Source organism: Notechis scutatus, chromosome 4, assembly GCF_049901735.1.
Source record: "Notechis scutatus isolate UNSWTSFEM ecotype Mainland chromosome 4, rNotScu1.2, whole genome shotgun sequence".
Lineage (NCBI taxonomy): Eukaryota > Metazoa > Chordata > Lepidosauria > Squamata > Elapidae > Notechis > Notechis scutatus.
Window position 1 is genome coordinate 72,725,542 of NC_142012.1, and position 25,946 is coordinate 72,751,487.

At 38.2% G+C, this 25,946-nt stretch overlaps 1 protein-coding gene and 2 long non-coding RNA genes across 4 annotated transcripts in view; 1 reads left to right on the top strand and 2 right to left on the bottom strand.

Annotated features, from left to right (window-relative positions):
* LOC148130779 (uncharacterized) overlaps positions 1 to 25,946 on the top strand; it is a 201,150-nt gene that overhangs the window by 150,625 nt on the left and 24,579 nt on the right. The gene's annotated exons all lie outside the window — the stretch shown is intronic.
* Positions 6,748 to 25,946, bottom strand: part of MYOZ1 (myozenin 1) — a 36,618-nt gene continuing 17,419 nt past the window's right edge. For both annotated transcript variants that reach the window (XM_026674259.2, XM_026674256.2), the window contains 3 exons: positions 16,536 to 16,803; positions 12,867 to 13,035; positions 6,748 to 7,283 (listed from right to left, as the gene is read on the bottom strand). In XM_026674259.2, the coding sequence (XP_026530044.1) occupies positions 7,052 to 7,283; positions 12,867 to 13,035; positions 16,536 to 16,803 (669 nt within the window). In that variant the 3' untranslated portion in view covers positions 6,748 to 7,051. The remainder of the gene's footprint in view (positions 7,284 to 12,866; positions 13,036 to 16,535; positions 16,804 to 25,946) is intronic.
* LOC148130780 (uncharacterized) lies at positions 10,942 to 11,631 on the bottom strand. The gene is made up of 3 exons (XR_015749302.1): positions 11,548 to 11,631; positions 11,445 to 11,514; positions 10,942 to 11,071 (listed from the first exon to the last, which is right to left on the bottom strand). It is a non-coding gene; the product is annotated as an uncharacterized LOC148130780 (long non-coding RNA).

Consider the following 25,946-nt stretch of genomic DNA (forward strand, 5'->3'; position numbering starts at 1 on the left):
ACCAAGAAAATGTTTAAAAATATCACTTTAAAAAGATATCACAATGTCTTCTGCTTCTCATAAAACTATCCTTTTTTAAAAAAAGATTTTTTTATTTTTGGACAAACATACACAAACAAAACATAAAACCATCTTCCAGTTACATACAGTGTGTCGGTTGGTTTTTTTGTGCATCCTCTCCATAGTCCTCACTTACAATTGTTTGTATAAATTCTCATATTATCAGTCTAATATATATGTATACATTATTATCATTGTTTAATCATTTATTTGATGAAACTTATTCTTTCATTTTATGCGAGATATTCAAAATTTTAAATTTATAGTATAACAACTAATATTATCAGCCTAAATCCATCCAATAGTAATACATCTTTATATTATATTCTGTATAATTCTATTATCCTTATATTGTTACATTCTCTAACATATTTCATTTCCATATTTTTGTTTCTAACCATTGATAAAATAAATCCCATATCTTATAAAATTGTTTATCTTCTTGTTCTCTAATTTCAAATGTCAATTTACTCATTTCAGCACATTCCATTATTTTCTTGATAACTTCCTCCTGCTTTGGTATCTCATTTTCCCAATTTTTAGCAAATATAATCCTAGCCGCTGTTAATATATTTACAATCAAATATTTCAATTCCCTACTATATATTTCCGATAAAATCCCCAATAAAAATATCTCTGGTTTCAAGTCTATGTGTTTCTTTGTCATTTTTTCCAACCATGTGTGGATTTTAGTCCAATATCTTCTGCACACGTCCACCACATATGGTAATATGAACCCGGTATCTGATGACATTTCCAACATTTTTCAGAATTATTCTTAAACATTCTTGCTATTCTTGTTGGGGGTAAGTGCCACCTGTAAAGCATCTTATACAAATTTTCTTTATATGCTGTTGACATTGTCATTTTATAATTTTGAGACCACAATTTTTGCCATTTCTCTAAATAAATCCCATATCCAAAATTTCCCCCCAAGCTATCATTGTTTCTTTAACTTGTTCCTCTTCTAGCTTAACCTCTAATAAATGTCCATATAGTTTTTTAATCACCTTTTCATCAGTACCTGTCAAAATTTTATCTGTCAGTCAGTTTATCATAGAAACCTTCTGTTTTAAAATCTTTGTCATATCAAGAGTGTATTTGCACATATGAAAACCAATTCATCCTTATACCTTGTTCTAGTTCTTGCATAGATTTAAGTTCACCCTTTCCATTCAATATTTCACCATATCTAACTGTTTGTTCCTTTTTATATGTTATTTGATAAAAAAATGTTTCAATAGTCAATAACCAGACTAGAATTTTTAAGTAATATTGCTTTTTAATCTTCTCCCAGTTTAATAACAAAGCCTCTCATATATAATGTCTTCTAAAATACCCCTGTGTTTTGGTTCCCTTGTACCATAAGAAGGCGTTGCCATCCCAACAACAAATCATGTCTTTCTCATGTCAATAATCTAGTATTTCTTAGTGTTATCCATTCCTTGACCCACATCAAGTTTATTGCCTGATAATATAACTCGCAATTAGGTAGGCCAAATCCTCCTCTTGTTCTGGGATCTTGCAACAGTTTTAATTTTATTCTCGCTTTCTTTCCCTGCCAAATATACTTCAACACTATTTTATTTAAATCTTCAAAGTAATCTTTCCCTAACCTAATTGGAATTGTCTGGAATAAATATAAAATTCAAGGTAATATCTTAATTGTTGATATTCTCCCTATTAGTGATAATTGTAAGTTTTCCCATTTTGCCAAATCTGTCACAATCTGTTGTTTGAGTTTAAGATAGTTATTCTCTTTAAGTGTACTACATCTTGCTGTCAAATGTATCCCCAAATACTTAACCTTATTTGTGACCTGGATCTTCAAAACATCCGCCAATTCTTCCTTTTGTCTTATTAACATATTCTTTGTCAAAATCTTCATTTTATCTTTATTTATTTTCAAACCAAATACTTTTCCATATTCCTCTATCTTCTCTATTAATTTAAGTGCTGTTTCTAATGGATCCTCTAGAATAAAAACCAGATCATCTGCAAATGCTTGCAGTTTAAATTCTTCCTTTTTAATTTTCATTCCTTTTACATCTTTTTCTTCTCTAATATTTCTATTTAACACTTCTAAAGTTAACACAAACAACAGAGGTGACAGTGGGCAGCCTTGTCTTGTCCCTTTCCTTATGTCAATAGAATCTGTCAGTTCCCCCTCTATCATTAAGTTTGCTGTTTGTTTGTGATACATAGCTTCTATGGCTTGAATAAATTTCTTACCAAAGCCCATCATGCTCCAGCTGTAATAACAAATCGCCAATTCACATTGTCAAAGGCTTTCTGTGCATCTAAAAATATCAAAGCCATTTGTTTTTCAGGGTGTGCCTCGTAGTATTCCAAAGTGTCCAGAATGATTCTCATATTATCTTTAATTTGTCTCTTTGGCAGAAATCCATTTTGATCAGGATGAATAAAGTTATTCAAATATCTTTTAAATCTTTCTGCCAATATTTTAGTGAAGATTTTATAGTCTGAGTTTAGCAGGGAAATAGGTCTATCGTTCTTAATTTGTTGTGGGTCGGCGTCCTCCTTTGGGACAAGTGTAATATATGCTTCTGACCACAATTTGGGTTTAACATGACTTCATTCATAACTTCTAACAATGGAAGATTCAACGATTCCTGTAAAGTCTTATAAAATTCTGCTGGGGGTCCATCTGGACCTGGTGCCTTTCCATTGTTTTGTTTTTTAAGTGCTTCAGTTAACTCCATCATCATTATGTTGCTTTCTAGCATCATTTCAGTATCTTTAGGTATCTGGGGTAAATTCACTTCCTGCAGGTATTGTTTAACTCTTTCCTTCTCTATATTCTCTTGTTCATACAATTTTCCATAATCTCGTATAATTTTTTTCTTTTTATTTCCATAGCAAACTTGCCCTTGGTCATCTATTACTTGCATTATTTTTCCTGATTCTCTCTCTTTTTTTCAATTTGTATACTAACCATCTACCTGGTTTATTTGCATCTTCGAAATAGATCTGTTTAGCACCTCTAATTTTTTGTGCTAGTTCCTCCTTTTCCATTAGCCCCATTTTATGTTTAATTATGTCCATTTTTAATTTAATATCCTTTTTTTCTGTAACTCTTTTTCAAATCTCTTGTAATCATCCTCTAATGTTTTAAAAGCTTGACTTTAAAACTCTCCTTGTCAATACCTTTCATTTACTTTGGCCCAATTTTTAATATGACTTTGGGTAGCATACTATGATCTACTGGGCTTGTGTGTGCTTTAAAAATGATGCGGAAGAAACACTTCACAAATGAACAAATATATTATTGCTGTTAGGTGCTGTTTTGTAGTTGAATCATAGAATCCTAGGGCTGGAAAGTACCTTGGAAGGTACCTATTCTAGTCCAACCCCCTGCCCAAGGCAGGAAACCCTTTACCACCACGGCCAAATGGCTGTCCCACCTCTTCCTAAAGACCTCCATCTAGCCTCCAGACTCACCATCATCACCAAGTGGCCGGTCTCAGGTCAACGATTATCTACCGTGTTTCTCCAACAATACGGCCTCCACCAATAGGAAGCCCCACCATGTTTTATTGGCATAAAATCAAATTAAGCCCCTCCCCCCAAATTAAGCCCCATATTAAACATGCGAAATGGGGGGGGAGAGCGGGGGGGGGAGGGCTTGCCGTTAGTAAGTACTTTTCTTGCATGCCCGGATATGATGCTGCCTGCGTTGGTGGGGCACTTCATATCTGGAGACCTTCCACCGTTGCTTCTCCCTTCTCCCTTGCTGCCGCGGCGTTTGGCGCAGCCACGTGCGGCCAGTCAGGGCTCCTCCCTGCAACCGGAGCCCTGAGGAGACACTTGGCTTCAGGCGCTCCCGCCTTCCCTTTGCTTTCAAGGTAAAGCGAATTATTTTACAAAGCCTCCCTGCCCGAGAGGGCAGCCCAACCCCACGTGGGGAGGCTAATCTCCCAGGGCCTCTTCCGTTCCTCCCCGACCTCCCTACGCTGCGCGCCTCTGACGCGCCGCTCCCTTCAGCCCAGCGAGCTCTTCCACCTCAAAGAAAGGCCAGGCGGGCGGCTGCGGAGCAGCAGCAGCGGGTCTGAGCCGCTCGCAGCGGAAACAGCCACCACCCGTAGCCCGACGCGGGGAGAACGAGCGAGGTTAGCGCCCGCCAGCCCGGGCGAGATTTGGGAACGAGGGGCAGGAGGAGGCACGCACACACCCGCGGCTCACTTTCCCAGCTTTGCCCAGCCCTTACGGCTCTGGTGCGGCCCTGGCGGGCAGCGAGCGCCTCCCCGCCGGACCCTCCGCTCATCCTGCCAAACGCCGCGGCAGCAAGGGAGAAGGGAAAGCAACGGTGGCCCGAACCCGAAGGTCTCCCGAATATCCAAGCTGTCGCCACCTGCCCACCCACCCGAGGATGCAAGGGGGAAGAATTAAGTCACCCCCCGAAAAGACATCCTAGCCGTTTTTTCGGGGGTCAAAAAAAAATAAGGCCCGGCCTTATTATGTGAGAAACACGGTATATATTTATGTTTATTACTTTACTAAAGTTACTTTACTGTATTACTAAAATATGTTAATATGACTCTTAAGTAGATAACTTTTTTCAGGCCCAGCCAGAAAGCTGACATTAGAGAAGTGTTGGACTTGCATGTGGTTATATATTCTTCCTCCTGAAGCATGCATACCTCTACCACTTTCATCAAATGCATGGTTCCTATACTATTTATTAGGGTGCTTCCTACTGTGAGATAAATTCCATGATAAGCAGGAATGGTTTTCTTAGCAAGGATTCTTTTTGCACATTTATTTATTTAATTTGTTTGCTGTCCATTTCACCGCAACCTGACTCTGGGCAGCTTACAACATTAAAATGTATAAAATTGTAAGTAAAAGTTGGGAGGCGAGGATGCAATATGCATGGGAGGGAGGTGGGATCTCTTATTAGTCCATCAATCATCTCCAGCATAATACTCCCCCTTGGAGCCCCAAGCCAGCTGGCAGAGTCAAGTCTTCACACCTTGTGGATAGTCAGGAGGGTGGGATCCCATCTCCTCTTGGGGAGCAAAATGCTCCAAAGAGCCAGGGCTCCTCCTGGACCCCGCCAGCCAGAATTCCATCACTGATGGGATCCGCAACATGCCTTCTTGGACGCCGTGAGTGGTGTGAGTTGTCCCATTGGGGTGAGATGATTCCTCATGGAACCTGAACCTATGCCATGCAGTCTTTATAGGTAATAATCAACACTTTAAATTGCATCTGGAAGCAAATGAGTTCCAAACAAAGAGCCAAAAAAGCAGGCACAATTGGCCTTTTTAAAAAGGAACATTTAGAAAAGCTATTCATCTTGTCATCTTCAGATGGAATGAAATTTTTTTTCCCAAACCAGTCTTTGGAATGCCACAGAACTGTACCAGGTAATTGATTTTCAAAGACACAGTCCCAATAAACAGTTAAACTAGAAGCGATCATTCGCATATTACCCTTCTAAATTCAGGGGTTTTTTTTCCTAAGAAGAAGTGGGAAAGATTTGCTCCTACAAAAGGATTGTATGTTTGGACATGTTTGTTTGTTTTTTGCACATAAGAGCCAAGAGTGAGCTCCTTGCCTGGAACCAAGATATCGCACTAATAATTATCAGAAGACAGGTGCATAGACACCAACTGTAGCCATATTTAGATAGTTGCTTTATTATATCTTGATACGAAGCTGGGAAGAAATACCAATCTAAATCTTTCTGCCCCATAGTGTGTCCTTAATAGGTTTATGCTGGATTGATGTCCATAATGAACAACATTTCAAGGTTCGTGATTGATAGATTTGTCATTAGAAATTCTAGCCCTGCCCAGTGTCATCTACCATAGGGAAGTCCTCTCCAATTGGTATGGACAATTCTGTGGTTGCACTCAGGATTTCTTGATTGTTTTTCTTTCCCATTCTTTCCTGAATGATTGAATTTTTAAAAATTTCACTTAACTACGATTTTACAGGCTAGCTGTCAGCTAACAGCAAAAAAAATAGATACTTTGGAATGTTTAGGCTGGCATATAATAATCATCCAGATTTGTGCACTGAAATGCAGCTGCTGATTGGTCATAAATCAATATATCCAGTATAGGTACTATATATGAAATCTTCAGAGAAGGAGTTTACAGGTCAATCCCAGACACTGAACTAACCAATACACATTTCATATTCAGTGCTAAGAAATACATTACAAAATTAAACACAGGACAAGTTTCATTTAGCATATTATAGTGGAGTCAATTATGAACTCTTTAATTTGTAGCAGGCCTAAGCTGTCATATTAGATTGTTAACATGAGATTATCATTCATTTTAACAAGTTCTTCAAGCTTATTTTATGTATTCGTGAATTTTTTTATCCTGTCTTTATTATTTTCTAAGTAACTCAAGTCATCAAACATAATACAGTACTCCTTCCTCTTCTTACTTTCCCCACAACAACAACCCTGTGAGGTGGGTTGGGCTAAGACTGAGTTGAAGTCACCCAGGCAGTTTTTATGCCTAAAGTGAGACTAGAAGTCACTGTCTCCTAGTTTCTAGGGCAGCACCAAAATCACAGCACAATCTGGCTCTCCGTTTCTTAATAAAGTTCCTGATTCCTGCTGTTTCCTGAATGGAAATCAATCAAGGGAAGATCATGTCATAGACAGAACCCATAGAACTAAGGAAGAAATATCACATTGTCGTCTATCTTTGTAGATGCTTTATTCATTTTGCCAAATGACAAAACAATGGAACAAAATTGGGACGGAGCAGACCGGAAGAATTAAGTATAACAGGGTTTGTATTTATGCTTTGGAGTGCAAATAAAAAGACTCTCTCTCTCCCTCACTATTTTAGTGCTTTGTTTTCAAACTCCAATGTGGATCAATACCACAGCAAAAATGCATTAGATTGTGGTTGTCCTTAGGGCAAAGTTGAGAAATTTCTGCATGTTCATCTCCTTAATACAGACATGCAAATGAACAGATTAATGAGAGGAAAGGGGATTTCTATAATTCTTCTGTTTCACCTGCCGGTGGTACATTCACCTCAATGTTGTATTCAGTTGGTTCTCCTGACCCCAGCCAGGGTACTGGGGTTCTGTTAAAGGAGGGTCGATTGGAGACTTCTTGATTATACACAATAAGAGGCTCAGGTACCAAAGGGCCAACGTCAAATTCAGGCATTTGGAAGGTCATCAATTTGACTGCCTTCTCATATCCCCCATATGGCATTGCAGTTCTAGAGAAAAGTAGAATCAACCATCAGGGTTTATAGATGTTATAGTATTTTCCCACCAATTCAGTAGATCAACAGATTTTAGCTACACATGTTCCTTTGACAAACCCAATCAATCCAGTCCTGTATTAATAACTATTCTTAGTTCTATTTCTAAGCAACCAGGTCCATTTCTCTCTCACAAAAAAGAGTGCACTTCAGAAAATCTAAATAAATAAATGGACAGACAAAATCCCCTGTCATAAATGTTGTATGGAAATGTGTAGAAATACAGTATATTGAGATGATAATCAGGTATATATAACATATGTCATTTACATTGTAGATTGTATAAGGCACATTAAATTCTAAGAAAATTATTTAAAAGCAAAATGTGGCTGATTCAAAATCATTATCAGCTATCCAGTAATGCTGGTTCAATGTAAAAACAGTTGGTCAATACAAACAAGCATCAGTTTGTAGCTTGGCAATTTTATTTTTGAATATCAGTAATCTATCAATCTATCACTATCACTTTGTGTAGAAACATGCTGGTGGCCATTTTTTAAAAAAAGATTTTTGATTACATATGTAATTAATAAAACATTTTCAAAGCTGTACTAGATTATGCCCTAGTTTAAATTATATTGGTTGATTGCACATCAGCCAAATGTTTATGCTGGATTTGGCATTTTATCCACTTATAATCCCTTTCCAAACATATGGGATAGGTAGATGCTCTAATATTATTATGGTCCCTCATACAGCCAGATGTTTAGATTGGATTGGCATTTCTGTCCCTATCAAGCCCTTCTCAGGGAGCTGGGATAGGGAGATGTTGCGGGTTGATGATACTAAAGCTACTGGTGCTGGATGTAAATTATCCAAATAGAGCTGCCTTTTGCAGTGGACTGAGTGGCATTCTTGATGCAACTCTGACTTGGTTGTTTTCTTGTAGGTGTTTTATTACCAAATTTGTTAACATCATCAGTGCTAGAAGGGAGTAAGTATACATTATACTGCCCTGGTGGTGTAGTGGTGAGAATGCAGCATTGCAGGCAAACTCTGCCCACAGCCTGGAGTTCAATCCTGATGGGACTCAAGGTTGACTCAGCCCTCTGAGATTGGTAAAAGGAGGGCCCAAATTGTTAGGGGCAATATGCTGACATTGTAATCCACTCCAAGAGTGCTGTAAAGCACTATGGAGCAATATATAAGTCTAACTGCTATTGCTATTGCTTTTATTTTGTATACTAGTGGCTTCCCCTTTTAGTGTTGGTGGAAGTAGTCTTGGCTGTTGTCTGTTGGCTTATTTGTCTGAGTTGGTAGTTTTTAATTTTATTTCATTTTATAACATTTGATGTTAGTGTTGATCTCTTATTTTATAAAATTTGGTATTGATCTCTGCTCATCTGGGTGTTGATTGCTGATGAGGAGATGATTTAGTCCTTTTTGGCTTTTTGATTATCTCTTTTGAACGGTATGTAGATTCTGTTTATCTCTATGTGCCAATTGAGGGTTGATATGTCTAAGCTAAGCTTCCAAGAATTGGAAATGTCAATGCTGATGGAGTTCAAGTGATGTTCCAGATGTTTTGGGATTGCATCCAAGGAGCCTATTACTCTTTATAATATCTTTGCTTTCTTTTGTCACAGTCAGGTCTTTTATTTTGTGATATTTTTTTCCTAATTCTTTCTCTTTTCTTGTCTTCTGCTATTTCTAGGAATGGCAACTTCCACTATTCCAACTACCTTGTCCTTCTTACTGACAATTGTTAAGTCTAGGGTGTAATGTGGCAAATGCTTTTTGGTTTCAATTCTGAAGTCCCAGAGCACTTTAACTTCTTCATTTTCTATTACTTTGTATAGTTTATGGTCCCACCAGTTCTTGCTTGCAGGCAAATAGTATTTCTTGCAGCTATTCCAATGCACCATTATTGCTAGTTATTGTTCGTTGCAGTCAGCCAGTTATCCATACTGGATTTGGCATTTTTGTCCCCCTATCAAATCCTTCCCAAGAATCTGGGATAGGCAGATGTGGATGTTTGATGATGTTACAGGTATTGTCACAGGATGTAAGCTGTCCTGATATAGCCAACTTTTGCAATTGACTGATGGTGAATCTGTCAATGCCAATGGTGTTCAAGTGATGCTCCAGTTGTTTTGGAATTGTACCCAAGGCACCTATTACTATTGGTACTACCTTTGCTTTCTTTTGCCACAGCCATTCTACTTTTGTTTTCAGGTCTTTGTATTTTGTTATCTTCTCCAGTTCTTTCTCTTCTATTCTGCTGTCACTATCCACTATCCAGATTTTTTTGTCTTCCTTATCAACAATTGTTAAATCTGGGGTGTTATGTGACAGGTGCCTGCCTTTTGATTATTATTACTGAAGTAAAGAATACACAGTGATTAAAAAAACTAAGCAAGATTGCTTCAGTATCAATAACTCACTTTTTACAAGTGTTCAATTGACAACATTCCAGTATATGTTATCCTAATGCCTTTTTTTCTAGACCACTACAACTGTGGTATCCTCTCCATTTAAAATATAATTGTAGGATTCACTTATCAACATAATGTGACCAAACAGAATAATTTCAGGACTACTGTATCTTTAATGAAAACTATCCTCATTGCAGCTTCTGCCTCTGATTACTTCCTAGCTGATTCAGAATAGCTTTGATGATGATTGGCACACAAGTACATCTTAATTAGAAACCAAGTTAGAGGAAGCCAGGCATTAAAGCTCTCAATGTAAAACAAGATTTCAACAGTTATGAGGCAATGTATTTTTTATATTTCACTATGCTGAAATAGAAAAATAATAATTTATTAAATTTATATGGCGCCTGATTCCTGACATTTGAAATAACAAGACAAATTCTGATTAAATTTTAAGGCACCTTCTTTGATAGGAATTAATTTGGGTTGAATAGGATCTTGTTCAGGGAAATTGGGCTTAGTAACATTGTATTAAGTGCAATAAAATTTTGTTTTCTGATAACTGAAGAAAAGCAGTCCTTTATAATCCAGATTTTTCTATGTTGTTCTATCACTAGTATCCAAAACATATTAAATGCCCTCACATATTCTCGCGCATACATTTCCTCAGATTCACATGTTTCCCAAGTATCCTCCACTGTTCTTTTGGTTGATTCTTTATATCTTTTCTATATATTTCTATATATAAGATCTGCAGAAGATTTACAGCCTCGTATGTCAGATCTATTATACATAGTTATTCTAACTATTATACTTCGTTCTATTAGTTTTAGTAGATCTATTATACTTAGTTATTCTAATAATTCTAGTAATTAACAGCCACTGTCCACTTGCAGAGAGAATGAGTAGGAATTAGGCTAAAAAATTATTTTCTTCTTGGCCAATTGTTAACTCCATGTGCTAGAACAGCAGTGTCACACACTGGCCATGGCCACCCCAGCTCCACAAATGAGAAAAATGTTGCAAAATGTCGTGTGAAGGCAACATGACATGACGAGTTTGACACTCGTGTGCTAGAAGATGAGGACTCTAGGAATGGATTTATTATTTGCTATCAAATATTACTGTATAGCCTATGTCTTGGGTGCTAAGAATTTGAAATACATTCCATGTTGAATTCCCACAACAAGATGTGGGAACAGGACAAAGCTATACAGGGACACCGGGGGAGTTTTAGGAAGGAATGAGGGAAGGTTGGCATGTATTTTCAGGTTGGTTGGAAGACCATATGGTTGATCTGCTTTTCCAGGGAATGGTCCAAGTGTAAAGCTGACATCCAGCTTCTTAGTCTGTGTGGAGGTGAGAAAACTGATATCCTGTTTCTCCAACAATATGGCTTCCCCCAATAGGAAGTCCCAGCATGTTTTATAGGCATAAAATGAAATTAAGCCCCTCCCCCCAAATTAAGGCCTATATTAAAACATGCGAAATGGGGGGGGGGAATGGTGGTGGGGGCTTGCCGTTAGGAAGTACTTTTGTTGCACACCCAGATATGGTGCTGCCTGCGTTGAACCCGATATGAAGTGCCCCACCAATGCCGAGGTCAACATCCAAGCCATCGCTGCCAGCCCGCCCGAAGATGCAAGGGGGGGGGAATTAAGTCACCCCCAAAAAGACGGCCTAGCCATTTTTTCGGGGCTCAAAAAAATAAAATAAGACCCGGCCTTATTATATGAGAAACACGGTAGAAAACCAGACATGATTTGCAGCAGCAGTGACAGGATCCTTTCTAATGATGCAGGTCAGCAGAGCTCTTGTAGGAGTCTTTGGTGTGAATCACTAACCTAACGTAACCTTAAGGAAATCCAAGCAGCATTAATTCCCCAGAGAAAATGGAAATAATGTTGTAGTCTCAGGTATGGGCTGTTCATTACCCTCAAGTATATGATAAACCTATTTGAGGTCAATGGGGAAATGTTCAGGTCTAAGGCAGGTACAGTTCCCGTTGAGCGCAGAAGATAGTAAATTTGCTGGGATTCCCATCATATTTATCAGACAGGGAAACAGATATTTGGCTTTGGAAAAGTAGCACTGGCTGCAGCTGCTTCAGCAATAGTTGGTAGAACTGGACTAGTCCTGAAGCTGCTGGTTTACCACCTCACTCTAATTGGATTGCCATTTGGTTCTGATGCTAAAGCAAAGTACTGATAACTTGATTAACAGACAACTGAGTCCCTAACAGAATAGGCCAACTCACTGTGGGACAATTCAACAAATACAAAAGTTAAATTAATTTCAATGGAACTGTGGCCAATACTAATAAAATAAATAAAATCAATCCAGAAATACAAGAGTTATAATAATTTTGATGAAAACATGGTCACCAATACTCAAATTAACTGAATGAAACAATACAGCTGGCAGCATGGAAGTTTCTGATACTAATATGGCATCGTATTAGCTAATATGACAAAAGCATTGAATTGTCCCATGGAGAGTTGGCCATGGTGAGTTGTCCTAGACCCATCCCTAGAGGGTAGGTAGCCATGGCTTAATTATTGATGCCCAGATGCAGGCTCTCCTCCTGTAGTGCTTGGAGATCCTGCTATCAAACTTCACATGAGGCAGAGCAGGTAGTCTCTTTTCTACAGACACTTAAATACCCTATTCAGGAAATTGCTTTTTAGCAGAAATCTTGCAAATGTGACACTGCTTGATTAGTTTATTTCCTGCAGATTTAAATGAACTATATTCACATAAAATAACTGTCTGCTGCAAGACACAGCGACCAAAGCCTGTTGTGCATCTGTTTTCCAGGATTTAAATTCGAGACATTTTTCTACTGCCCTTCTGTCAACAGATTCTACAAGGCCATGGAATACAGCTTGGTTATGAACATGTTATGATACAATTAAGTCTGAGCAATGATGGTTCCTCTCATACAAGTTCCATTTCCTGGCTCATGAAAGATTTGCCTTTTTTCTGCAAACAACAACACGGCATGAGAATGTGTTCCATTCACGCCTCCTCATTAGTTAGAAAGAAAGCGCTCCTGATCAATAAGCTGAAATGCCAGGACAATCAACATATTTATATATCTCATTGACCCTCATATTTCCTATCTACTGCCAGTCCCACCACTTTTGTAAGCATTTTCCCTCACCTATTGAAAGATTTATAATGACAGAGGTCTGCTTTGGTGCCATAAGACATGAGATCAATGTTGAATTCACTTTTCTCTTGTGGAGTAATGCCTATGGCTCTTTCCCATGGAGAAATGTAGGTCTTAAGAAGGGAAACTTTTCCTTTCCCACTCCCACTTTTATTTTCACCTATAATATAAAGAAAAAGAAGAAAACTTAAGTCAAGAGAAAACATACAAAGCAACATCCTGAACTGAGGGATGAATACAGATAATCCTCGACTTATGACCACAATTGAATCCAAAATTTCCATTGCTAAGTAAGGCAGTTGTCAAATGAGTTGCATACCAGTTTACCAGGGCTGGGATTCTCCAGGTTCTCACCTATTTGCTAGAACCGGTTGCTAACATTCTAAGCAGTTGGGAGAACCGGTTGTTAGAAAAAATTACCGGCCTAATCCTGTAAGGAAGGCAGGAAGGAAACATTCTGGTGTTGCTTACAGAAACTGCCTCTCCGTTATCCCTTATTACATTCTTGGCAGGACTAGACTTCCTGTCTCTGGAACGTCTCTGGAGTTTTTCCCCCCTCCTTTGCTGGTGCTTTGCTTGTGTGGAGTAACCCTTCAAAGTTACAACGGCACTGAAAAAAGTGACTTATGACCATTTTTCACATTTACAACTGTTGCAGCATTCCCACAGTCATGAGAGGCCAGGCGAGGAGATGCATGCCTCGATGTGAGTGATGTTGAGTTGGCCACACCCAGCCAGTCACATGACCACCAAGCCACGCCTACAGAACCGGTTGTTAAAAAATTTGAATCCCACCCCTGCAGTTTACAACCTTTTTTTTTTGCCATGGTTGTTAATGAACCACTGCAGTTGTTAAGTTAATCATGTAGTCGTTAAGCAAATCTGGCTTCTCCCATTGACTTTGTCAGAAGCTGACTGGAAAGGCTACAAATGGTAATCCCATGACCCTGGGACAGTGCAACTGTCATAAATACGGGCTGTTAGCAAGTGCCTGAATTTCTATTACGTGACTATGGGGATGCTGCAACTGTTGTAAGTGTGAAAAACAGTCATGCAGTAAGTCACTTTTTTCAGTGCCTTGTAACTTCAAATGGTCTAAAATGAATAGCTTTACATTCAGGACTAGCTGTACTGTGCAGAATCAAGTGAATGGTGGCAGAAAAGGTTGTTTCAAGCATATACTTAAACCAAAGCAACTAAACGTCTGTGCTCAGAATATGCTGTTCAACAAATTATCCATTTTTTATGAACTATATCTTTTCCTCCTTTCCCATATCTCTCTTCTCTTCTGTGATAAGCAATACCCATAGTGCAAAATTTATGTTGTTAAGCAAGATATTTGTTAAGTGAGTTTTGCTCCATTTTACGACCTTTCTTGCTACAAGTGTTAAGTGAATCACTACAGCTGTTAAATTAGTAACCCGGTTGTTAAATTGAATCTTGTTTCCCCGTTGACTTTGCTTGTCAGAAGGTCGCAAAAAGGGATCACATTACTCTTAGGACGCTGCCACCATCATAAATGTGACTCAGTTGCCAAGCATTTTCATTTTGATCATGTGACCATGGAGAGGCTGCAAAATACGTAAGTGTGAAAAACAGTCATAAGTCACTTTTTTCAGCGCCGTTGTAACTTTGAACGGTCACTAAATTAACTATTGTAAGTCAAAGACAACCTGTATTATACAAAATACAGACAAGGAGTTAGAAATACTAAGAAAAAGAAAATAAAGGTGTTGAGAAAAAAAGGAAAATTTAATTAAATCTAATTTACGCTAACAAAAGTTACTCTACCTCCCTACATTTCTCTATCCTTGCAATCCATCCTTGATTCACCACATCCAAATACTAATTGTTTGCAAATTTCTTACCTCCTTTGGAAGTTCCCCCCCATCCCTACCCTGTGGAATATTCTACCCCCAGAAATGAGACAGGCCCTCACTCACCTGGCCTTTGGGAAAGGTGTGAAAACATGGCTGTGCGCTGCATGGGGCTCACAGAGGAGCATGCAGATGTGGGATTAGTGCCTTGAAAACCTCTCCCCTTCCTTTTACTTAACTTTTAACGTTGATTCTTAAACACTTGCTCTTTTTAACATTTTATATACTATATTTATGTTTTTATATTTTATTTATATACAGCCCAGAGTCCATCGGTGAAGGAGATGGGTGGTTTCAAAATTTGGTGAACAAATAAATTTCACGAAATCAATTCAACTGCAATTCTTTTGAATCTCTCCTTCCTCTCACTCCTCTTTCATATATTTGTTCTACAATTTGATCCCTATTTGTTTTCCCTTTATGACAAAACCACCTCAATGTACTTACTCTCTTTTGTGTTCAAGCCACATTCACCACCCATTCATTATATACACTTTTTTTCATTATACCACCTACACTTTCCCAATTCACACTTTTATCTATATCTAATCTGCAAAACTCTCACTCCTTGATAACAAATAGGGCTCTTATATAAAGCTATTTTCATTTCTATCAACAAATGTTTATCCTCTGCATTGGACCATGCACTTTTGCATCAGTATTTGCACATCCTAACAATTCTCCAGTTACTTTTAACTCTTTAGTAAACATTCTACAAAGTACACAAATACACCTATTTACTCTTAATTTGTTTATTACCTTGTCTTTGATATGTTTTTATAGTTTTGAGTTTCTTTTTGATTGTATAAAAGTTAATATAATTTGCTACAAATCGTTTGGATCCTCCATTCTTTACATACAGAAATCCATATTCATGCCAATCCCCAACCAACATTCCTTTAATATAATCACAAACACAAAAACTGATGCAGCAAAAACTTAATTCATACATGATTTATTGAGAATGCCATTATTGTGAATGAATGAATGAATGAATGAATGAATGAATGAACAGGTGTTTTAGCAATTGTTTAGCTAAGGATAAATCACAGGAAGCAAGGAGAAATAAAAAGAATAAGGATGGGACTAATTTAGAGAAAAAAGGGAAAAGGCATTTAAACCATGGTTACATAATTATGCTGTAGAATTTTAGAGTGCTACAGCAAACTTACTAGGGGACTGTGGGACATTACATATTTTTGAGGGAAATACAGTGATACTTGACAGTTGTTAGGAAACATACAAAGTACTAGCTGAAGATAGTTAATTGTTTTAGAACATGGATGCTATGAAAAAAATGACTGAACTAGTAAAGACACTGTGAATTAAGAAAACTTGGGAGCTTCATCATTAAGATAAGGGAAGAGAAGTACATGCAACTTTCAGAAAACAAAGAAGGGATTAGATTTGTCCCAATTTTATCTCCAAAAGAATTGAATATATGCAATATTTTGATTGAGGAGATGTCATTCTATATAATATAATTTCAGGCTTTCAAAAATGCTTTTGAATCATGTAGGAATCTCAGTTAAATGTTTCAATCAATAAATCAAATAGCTTTCCCCACACTTTAAAATCATGCTGCTTCATTTGAATAGGGTAATGGTTAAAGAACTCCAGAGTTTTTAATTAAACTAAATGAATAATAGAACTACCATTTGTGGTGAAAAAAAGAATTACCATATGTGCCTTTTCTTCAAAGGCAGTTCAGGCAGTGAAATTTTCCCAGATATAATCAGATTTAAGAAAGATCTTGAACAGGATTTTCAGTAAGCATCCTTACCTTTTCCACCCCCAGTCTCATTTCCATTTCCACCTCCATCCACTCCTCCCCCTCTGCCGGCAGATCCCTCGGTGTGGCCACTTCCAGTTCCTCCAGCTCCACCTTTGCTCCCAGGCTTTGCAGGAGGAGTGGGAGGATAATGCAGTTTGGTGGATCCGTAGGGTCCTACAGTTACACCACTCATCATTCTCCCACCACCATGAGTGTGTCTGTAGGAATCAGCTCCGTAGTATCCCCCAACGGATGGGATAAACCTCTGGAAGTGATCCTAGATAAGAAGACGGAAGGGAAATGTAAGGAAAGAGGAGCAGAAAGTAAAAGAAAGGGGCAAAATTAAATAATCGTCAAGAGACAAATTCCATGTTTCTTTTTTATCTGCTAATATAATATTTCTGAATCTATTGTGCTTAGATGATGAAAACAATATGCTGATTCATATGCAAATGAATTAGTGGCCTTGAGGAACAACAGTGAGAAGTGCTGTCACAATAATTTTAGTATTTTTAATAGTTTATTTTAATTTTGAAAACTAAATCATTAGAATGGGATATCCTTGAGAGACAGCTACAGGTAGGCCAGCATTAAAGAACAGAATCAAGATTTAAATTACTACATTTGCTATGTCAGTGGACTAATTTATGAACTTAGTCTTTTCCAAGTGGAAGTCTCCCTTCTTCCTGCTTCAGAACTGGCTGATGCTTGCACACAGGAACAGATGCATTTGATTTCTTCTATGTGTAGCAGTTTAGGGAAGAAAGTTTAGTAGGCTGTAAACAGGCTTCAAGTGTCAGCTATCTGAGCTGCTAAATATAGGTGAGTAGACACAAAATACGAAAAGCCTGAGTTATCATTAGTGTCTTTGCTGCACCAGTCATAAAGCTTCAGAGCAGGTCACTGAATATGCAATCTGGGCACAAAGCCATTAGCAAATGATCCCGACAAAGCTCTGGGGAATCTCCCTATCCTACACCTATATGAGTGCCCTATTTTAAGGACAACAAGAGAGGCATGAGAATACAGAAGAAGAATATGTAGGTGCATAATACAGTTAGAAAATTCAAAGAGATAAAAAAGTTAGTTGGGTAGAAATATGTTAACTACTAAAATAATCAATGTTAATGCTAGAATAAGCCATTTTGTGCACCAGTGATGACAGGAATTGATCTTACTTTATTCAGGGCTATTGGTAAACAAGTTTTTGGTAAACATATGTGCATTCTAAATTAATACAGTATGTTAAAAATGACCATATATTCTCAGAATTCTGAATAAATAAATCTGGCAATGCTGTAAAGAGCATTTGGCTCAAAATGAATAGAGAAACAAACAAAAGCAATACTGTTATTGGCATCTAGAAGATGTGGATGACTTCCAAAAATAAAATGCGAATCTTTCAGAGGCTTGAAGTATTGGGGAACTATAATTATTGTGCATATGCTACAATTATATAAGATTCTACCAATTGTCCTTTTTTTGAAGAAATTCATGACTTGGCTTATTGACAGGTTTTTTTCTTCACAGAACAGAGGAAGAGCATTAGCTCTCCCAATTTAATCATGATCAAGAGGGAAAATTTAACCGAGGAAGTGGAAGTTGCAGGAACTCCAAGGGAAACAAACTAAAAGAGAACAATAGGCAGAGTTGGGGGGGGGGAATTAAGCACATCATCAGCATAGAGTCGTTATGTTGCTGCAGATGTCCAAATCCAACCCCTCTTGAAATCCGTTGACTCTTGTCTGTCACCAATTTAGTAATGAACTTTAGTTGACTAGATTATTATGCAATAAATAGGCTTGAGCAATAAATCCTTAAACTGTGACTTAATGTAATAATGTATGGTCCTGATCCTTTGTGTATGACACAAATCTTACAGTGCAATTCTGGATTTTACAACAGACTAAAGGCGGGTCAACTCAAATACAAATTTCATATTTTTAAAAATGAAATTTAATACATTTAAAGTAATGCTGACTATTACTGATATTTTCATTAACAAGCTAAATGGATTCATCATATGAATATATAGCCTCCTTGACATTTTATTGGAAGAATGCTCCAAATGGAGGAAGTATTGATCGTGGTACTTCAAAGTTCAATTCTAGTCCTGTCCAGGTAGTCCTTAACGTACAACCACAATTGTGCCCAACATTTTTGTTGTTAAGCAAAACATTTGTTAAATGAGCTAAATGAGTTTTGCCCCATTATACGACCTTTCTTGCCACATTTGTTAAGTGAATCACTGCAGTTGTTAAGACAGGAACACAGTTGTTAAGTGTATCTGGCTTCTCCATTGACTTTGCTCATCAGAAGGTTGCAAAAGGGGATCATGTGCCCCCAGGTTACTGCAATGGTCATAAATACGAGTCAGTTGCCAAGCATTTAAATTTTGATCATCTGACCATGGTCATAAGTGTGAAAAAGGTCATAAGTCCCTTTTTTCAATGCCATTGTAACTTTGAACAGTCACTAAATGAACTGTTATAAGTCAAGGACTACCTGTACTCTTTGTTTTAATGATGGACGAGGTAGATTATTATTCTTCGTTCAATTTATTTATTTATTTTATTTTGTCAAGCGTATAAGATAACAGGTATAAGTATAAACATAGTTATGAATACATGAAATGGATACGAATAAGAAAAAAGAAAAAAAGAAACAATAGGACAGGGACGGTGGGCACGTTGGTGCGCTTATGCACGCCCCCTACAGACCTCTTAGGAAAGGGGTGAGGTCAATAGTAGCCAGTCTAAGGTTAAAGTTTTGGGGTTTGGGGAAGAAACCACAGAGTCAGGTAGAGTATTCCAGACATTGACCACTCTGTTGCTGAAGTCGTATTTCCTGCAATCAAGTTTGGTGCGGTTTACCTTGAGTTTGTATCTATTGTGTGCTCTTGTATTGTTGTGGTTGAAGCTGAAGTATTCATTGACAGGTAGGACATTACAATGTATAATTTTATGTACTATACTTACATCAGACCAAAGGCGTCATAGTTCTAGGTTGTCTAGGTCTAGAATTTCAAGTCTGGTGGCATAAGGTATTCTGCAACGAGTAGAGGAGTGGAGAACTCTTCTTGTGAAATATTTCTGGACTTTCTCCACTGTATTAATATCAGATATGTAATGCAGGTTCCAGATTGATGAGCTGTATTCAAGTATTGGACTCGCAAAAGTTTTGTATGCTCTAGTTAGTAGTGTGATATTACCTGAGAAAAAGCTACGCAGGATTAGGTTAACAACTCTTAATGCCTTTTTTGGCTATGTAATTACAGTGGCCTCTAGCATTTAGATCCTTAGAGATGAGTACTCCAAGGTCCTTGACAGAGTTTGGATCATCAACAAGGACTTGACTATTCAGCTTGTATTTTATTTTCTGATTTTTTTTTTGCCAATATATAAGACAGAGCGTTTGTTTGTTGAGATTTGAAGTTGCCATTTGTTTGACCATTCTGATACATAGTCAAGGTCTTTTTGAAGGATAGCAATATTGTTGATGGTGTTAAATAGCTTTACATCATCAGCTAAAAGAACACAGTTGCTCTTAATATGATCACAGAGGTCATTTATGTAGAGTATGAAGAGAGTGGGGTCCTAGAACACTGCCTTGGGGGACACCACTGTTGACAGGGACAGAATTTGATAGGACGCTCCCAATTTTGACCATTTGTTGTCTGTTTGACAGGAATGCTTCTATCCAGTTATGCAGATGTCCAGAGATACCATAAGATTTTAGTTTTAGGAGTAGTTTGTCATGTACCACTGAATCAAAGGCTTTACAGAAGTCTATGTATATTGCGTCAATTGCTTTGCCCTGATCAAGTTGTATGGTCCATATGTTTTTGCAGTGTAAGAATTGCAGATTACAGGATAGTTTTTTCCTGAAACCAAATTGTTTGTTAGAGAGTAGGTTGTTTGTTTCTAAGTGGAGGATAATGGGTTGGTTAATAATTGATTCCATGACTTTACAGGTGACGCAGCATAAGGAGATTGGTCTGTAATTTTCAACTAGGCTGGGCTCTCCCTTTTTGAAGATGTGGATGACCGTGGCTAGTGACCATAGGTTTGGCAAGGAGCTGGTCCTGAAAGATTTTTCAAAGATTATGCTTAGAGGTTCGGCTATGGTAGTGGATAGCTTTTTTAAGAAGTAGGCACATATTCCATCCAGTCCAATAGATAGAGATGGTTTTAGATTGCGTAGTGCTTTTTCAACATTGTCTTCTGTAAAATCGATATGTATTAGATCATTGTAATTGTCTGTGGTTTAACTAATCCATTGCTGTTTACAAATACTGAGCCAAAGAATGTGTTAAAGAGGTTGGCTTTAATGGTGTCATCGTTGCAGTCTTTACCATTAGGTCCTTTCAGGGGTGGGGTGGACCTTGAGTCTTTTAGTTTGTTTTTTTACAAAATTGTAGAAAGCCGGGGTGGAATTGGTGCATAGAAGGTTTTCTTCTTGTTTAATGTGATAATTGGTGCATTCAGTCTTTATCTGGTGGCATAAATTTTTGTATCGGTTTTTGAAATTGGCAACGTGACCAGATTTGTTTTTCTGCCAGAGTGATCTCTTTTTGGATTGAAGCTTCCTTGTTGTTATGGGTAATTTGTTTTTTTCTGCTTTTGGGAGTTGTTATTGGTACATATCGTTTGATGACTTTTTTGACTTCAAGTAAAAATATGTTGTAATGGTCTTCAACAGTATTGCATCCAGTGAATAGAAGTTGCCAATCAAGAGATGAGAGATTGTTGTCCAGAAGATCATAGTTGCCTTTTTTGAAGTTATAATTGGGAATCCCGTCGTTATGATGATTTTTGTGTGGACGTATGTTGAGACAAAAGTCAATCATGCTGTGGTCACTGTTGGAAAAGGGTTCTTTAATTTTTATTCCATAAATTGAATTCAAACTATTGCAGAAGATGAGACGAGGCAGTTGTTAAGTCTAGTATTGTTGGTTAGTAGTTGTTCCAGTCCCAGATTTGTTACAGCATTGTAGAAGGTTGCATGTGTGGGTTCAGTTTTACATTTGTTTAGGGTCCAGTTAATATGAGGTAGATTGAGGTCACCAAGAAAGATAAAAGCGTGTGGGCAGGATGTTGCCCACGTTAGTTCATTTCACTTCCATGACTCTGGATGGCTTACAAAATTAAACAAAATATAAAAACACCCCCAAAATAACAGTAAACATAAAATAGTTTGCATTTAATTCTAAGAATAAGGATTCCACAGGAATCCAGAAGCCCAACTTCATGTTTAACCCCCACGCATTAAAATCCGGTACTTTTGTCCTGTTTTGATTGAGTTTGAGTTAGTCGCTAAATAACCAGGCTGAGAGACAAATGTTGTTTCAGACATAAGCCAGGTTTGTTACTTCCATAGCTCCACACAAAAATCACAAAGGTGGCCAATTTCCTACCGTTACAAGGCACTTAATTCCCTTCATTTCCAACATTTCCAACTAGGCAATGGAAGATGATCCTTCTCAAAGAGATGGAGATGGTAAGAAATCCTTTCATGATTGAGGCCATCAAGTGTGTTTCTATTTCTATCTCGCTGATTAAGAGCTTCCCAAAATATTTACTCTCTAAGTTATTAACAACAGTCAGCCTTCTCAACTACTTCAATGCTTTTTTAGTGCTAATCAATGCTAATTAAGCAATGGAACAACTTGCCCTCGGAAGTTGTGGGAGCGCCATCACTTGAGACTTTCAAGAAGAGATTGGACTGCCATTTGACAGAAATGGTGTAGGGTCTCCTGCTTGGGGGGGGGGGGGTTGGACTAGATGACCCAGAAGGTCCCTTCCAACTCTGATTATCTATTAGTTATTTTAGTGTATAGGGAAGGTCATTTTACAGTTTTTTTCCAGATACATTCCAGATACATATAATATTGTACAAGTAATGCTATGAAATTAAGGAAAGTCAAAGGTATTTATTTCTGCATTGCTTCCAAGAAAACCTTGTGGGTGAGACCATGTAGTCATCAGAAATTAAGCAGAATGTAAGTGTGACGTTACCTTTTACAACGTTTTGTGCCTGTAATACTACTGACTATTTTCCCTTATTTGTTTAAAATATTTTTTCATGAAAACCTATATACATTTACTGAGACAAAAAGCCACTTGCGTTCAATGGCATTTACCTTTATGTCTGTGGGTACAGAAATTGCAAGTGATTTTTTTCCCATCATGAATGGAAGAACTAAAGCTTCTGAATTGTGATGAAAAATAAGTGCTGCTAAATGCAACCACCTATATCTTAGAAAACCAGCTAACCTGTCTGGTTAGTAATGAATCTTTGTCAGAATTACTAGGAGTATAGGCATCCAAGTATTTTTATATTACCATTAATGCTGTCAGCTCCAGCATCTCCACTGCAGAAAAGCCAAAGGGACTCATACTCAGGAGAGGACTAGGGAATGAAGTAGGTTGTGAGCAACTAGTGTCACTTTGTCAAATGTTTTGCTGAAATCAAAATATATTGTGTCCATAGCATCCCCACACTCTATCAAAGACAGCAAACAAGTCCTTGCCCTCTCCCACACCCCTAAAGAATAAATACAGTTTTGTCCTTGAGTCCAGCGCTTCAAGCTTGCTTGGCTCTTATAGGATTATAAATATCTAAAAGAAATATGTACTGCATGTGATGAATATGATAGGATACATTATCATTATAATCTGTAGGATTCTTTTATAGTTTAGTATCCTTATATAATAATTTCATAATATTGTAGTGAGTAAATTCCAAAAATAAAATTCCAAGAATTAAATGCCTGCTTTATATTGATAATCTTTCTCTAGTTCTCAGTGGGTATGACTCCTATACTTTTGGATTGGGTTTCAATTCATGAGATTTAGCAACACAAATGAAGTTTACAGTTATCCATACATTTCTAGGTACAGCAACCATTTTTATTGCAGAGAGGCCCTTCAATTTGGCATAGAGGGGAAACCATCTCCAACATCAGATGCTGAGAGTAGCAGTGGGACTCCATCAAATATTCCTTCCAGAGCTTTTTGGCTATTGCCATTTCTTGCAGGATGCCATTTTCTGTGTGCCACAAGGCCCACCTGGTTTCCTCAAGTTGACCTGCTAGCTTCATATGCAGGAGACACAAGTGAGGATGGGATATGAATTAGGAAAAACCTTGCTTTTCCCTCAGGCCTGATATCACTATTCAGTTTCATTTATTCTCTTTCATGATCACCTATCATTTCCGGATATTTGCAGTTCCGACATATAGTGGCAAGAGTTTTTGACTCATGTTTCTAAAGCAATGACTTTAACATGAGCATAAGGCATAACAAACTGATTGCATACTTTTTACTACCATTTTTACATCTTCCTTCATGTTTTCAGATAGCCTGGCTGTGTTTTTCTTCTTTGAAGTATTTATGAATCTCCATAGAAAAAGGAAAGCCCATAGAAAGAAATAATAAAAGCTGGTGTTCTGAGGAAGAAAAGAAATGGATGAAGAGAAGAGATGAAGAAGGGGGCTTGCTGGGGGGTTGGGATTGTATTGATGAAAGGGCAGCAGATCAGTGCTCGGTGCTCTTTCAAGGGCAACTTGACTTTGAAGACGTTTCGCTTCTCATCCAAGAAGCTTCTTAAGCTCTGATTAGATGGTGGGGAATGGAAGGATTTAGAACAAACCCATCAGGACTAGATTCAGCAAGCCATCTGCATTTAAAAGATAAAGGCAGCAAAGTCCACATTTTGGACAGAGAGGACTGCTGTTTGGAAGAGGGGTCAAAGTGGCCATCTGTGCCAAAATTGAACAGTCCTCTCTCAACAGAGGGGGAGGGATACAACATCCTCTATCTCCAGTCTACCACACGGGTCCTTTCAACAGTTCCAAGAAGGAGCAGTTCCACACCCATTTGCACCACTCAAGTGATAGATAAGCCTCCAGGTGGCCTTAATGACTCACTAAAAGAATGCAAATGACCACCTATATAAATTCCTCTATTCCCCACCATCCAGTCAGAACTGAAGAAGCTTGTTGGATGAGAAGCAAAATGTCTTCAAAGAAAAACCAGAAAGTCAAAAGCGCCTCTTGAAAAAACACCTTTGGGACAACCATGATCCTGGATGACTGAGAATCTCCATAGACATAATCTGCAAGAGCAACCCAGAAGACGTTTTAGGCAACGCTGAAAATAGGGCGGTTTTGTCTCCCCCCCCCCCCCATCTCCCTTTGTTATGCAGCAGACAAGGAGCAGGAGGAGGGCAGCAACAGACACACCTGCCTTCTTCCAGAGAATAATTTTCCCAAAGAATTCTATTGGCAGGAGGATGAAGGCTGAGAGAGGAAGAGCATCATGCCACAGGAGGAGATGAGCAACTTTTGCCTAGTAAGAGTAACCAGCTTCAGACCTGAGGCTTAAAAGAAAGGGCAAAACAAGTGATTCTGGGGAAAAGCAGGAAGGAAAGGGATAGTAACCAAAGTCTAAAATTAAGCTATAAAACAATACTGAGTAAATATAATATTAACAAGAACAGATAAGAAGCCTGAGAACAGGAAAGATGAAGTGAAGGACCAGTGCCTGGGTGGGAAAAGATGTGGACAAATACAAAGGGAGATTCAAGCTTAAAACCTTTTAAACCTTAAAACCTATTAAAAACCTTTCTAGAAACATTGAGAGGGATAAGCAGGGCTGGGATTCTACCAGTTTGCGCCTATTCGCTAGAACCGGTTGTTAACATTCTAAGCAGTTCGGAGAACCGTTGTTAGAAGAAATTACTGGCCTAATCCTGTAAGGAAGGCAGGAAGGAAACATCCTGGTGTTGCTTACAGAAACTGCCTTTCCGTTAACCCTTATTACATTCTTGGCAGGATTAGACTTCCTGTCTCAGGAATGTCTCTGGAGGTTTTTTCCCCTCCTTTGCTGGTACTTTGCTTGTGTGGAGTGACCATTCAAAGTTACAATGGGACTGAAAAAAGAGACTTATGACCATTTTTCACAGTTACAACTGTTGCAGCATCCCCACAGTCATGAGAGGCCAGGCGAGGCGATGCGTGCCTCAATGTGAGTGATATTGAGTTGGCCACGCCCAGCCAATAACATGACCATCAAGCCATGCCCACCAACTAAGCCACGCCCACAGAACCAGTTGTTAAAAAATTTGAATCCCACCCCTGGGGATAAGGCTTATAGGAACACTAGCAAGAAACCATAGTCTTCAGCATGTAAGCATCCAGTATATTTTGTATATAATTGCAATTTAGTAAGTCTGTGGGAGGGGGAAGAGAGATCATGCCCAGCAATATGGGTGGCCCATGGCTGGATTCTCTCCCATTCTATTTAATGCCAACCAGGAGAGATTGTTTGATGGTTTGAGGTACAATATCATCAATATTCAGATGATGCCTAGTTCTATCTCTTGACCTAAGACCAAATGGATATGAGGCTAATATGA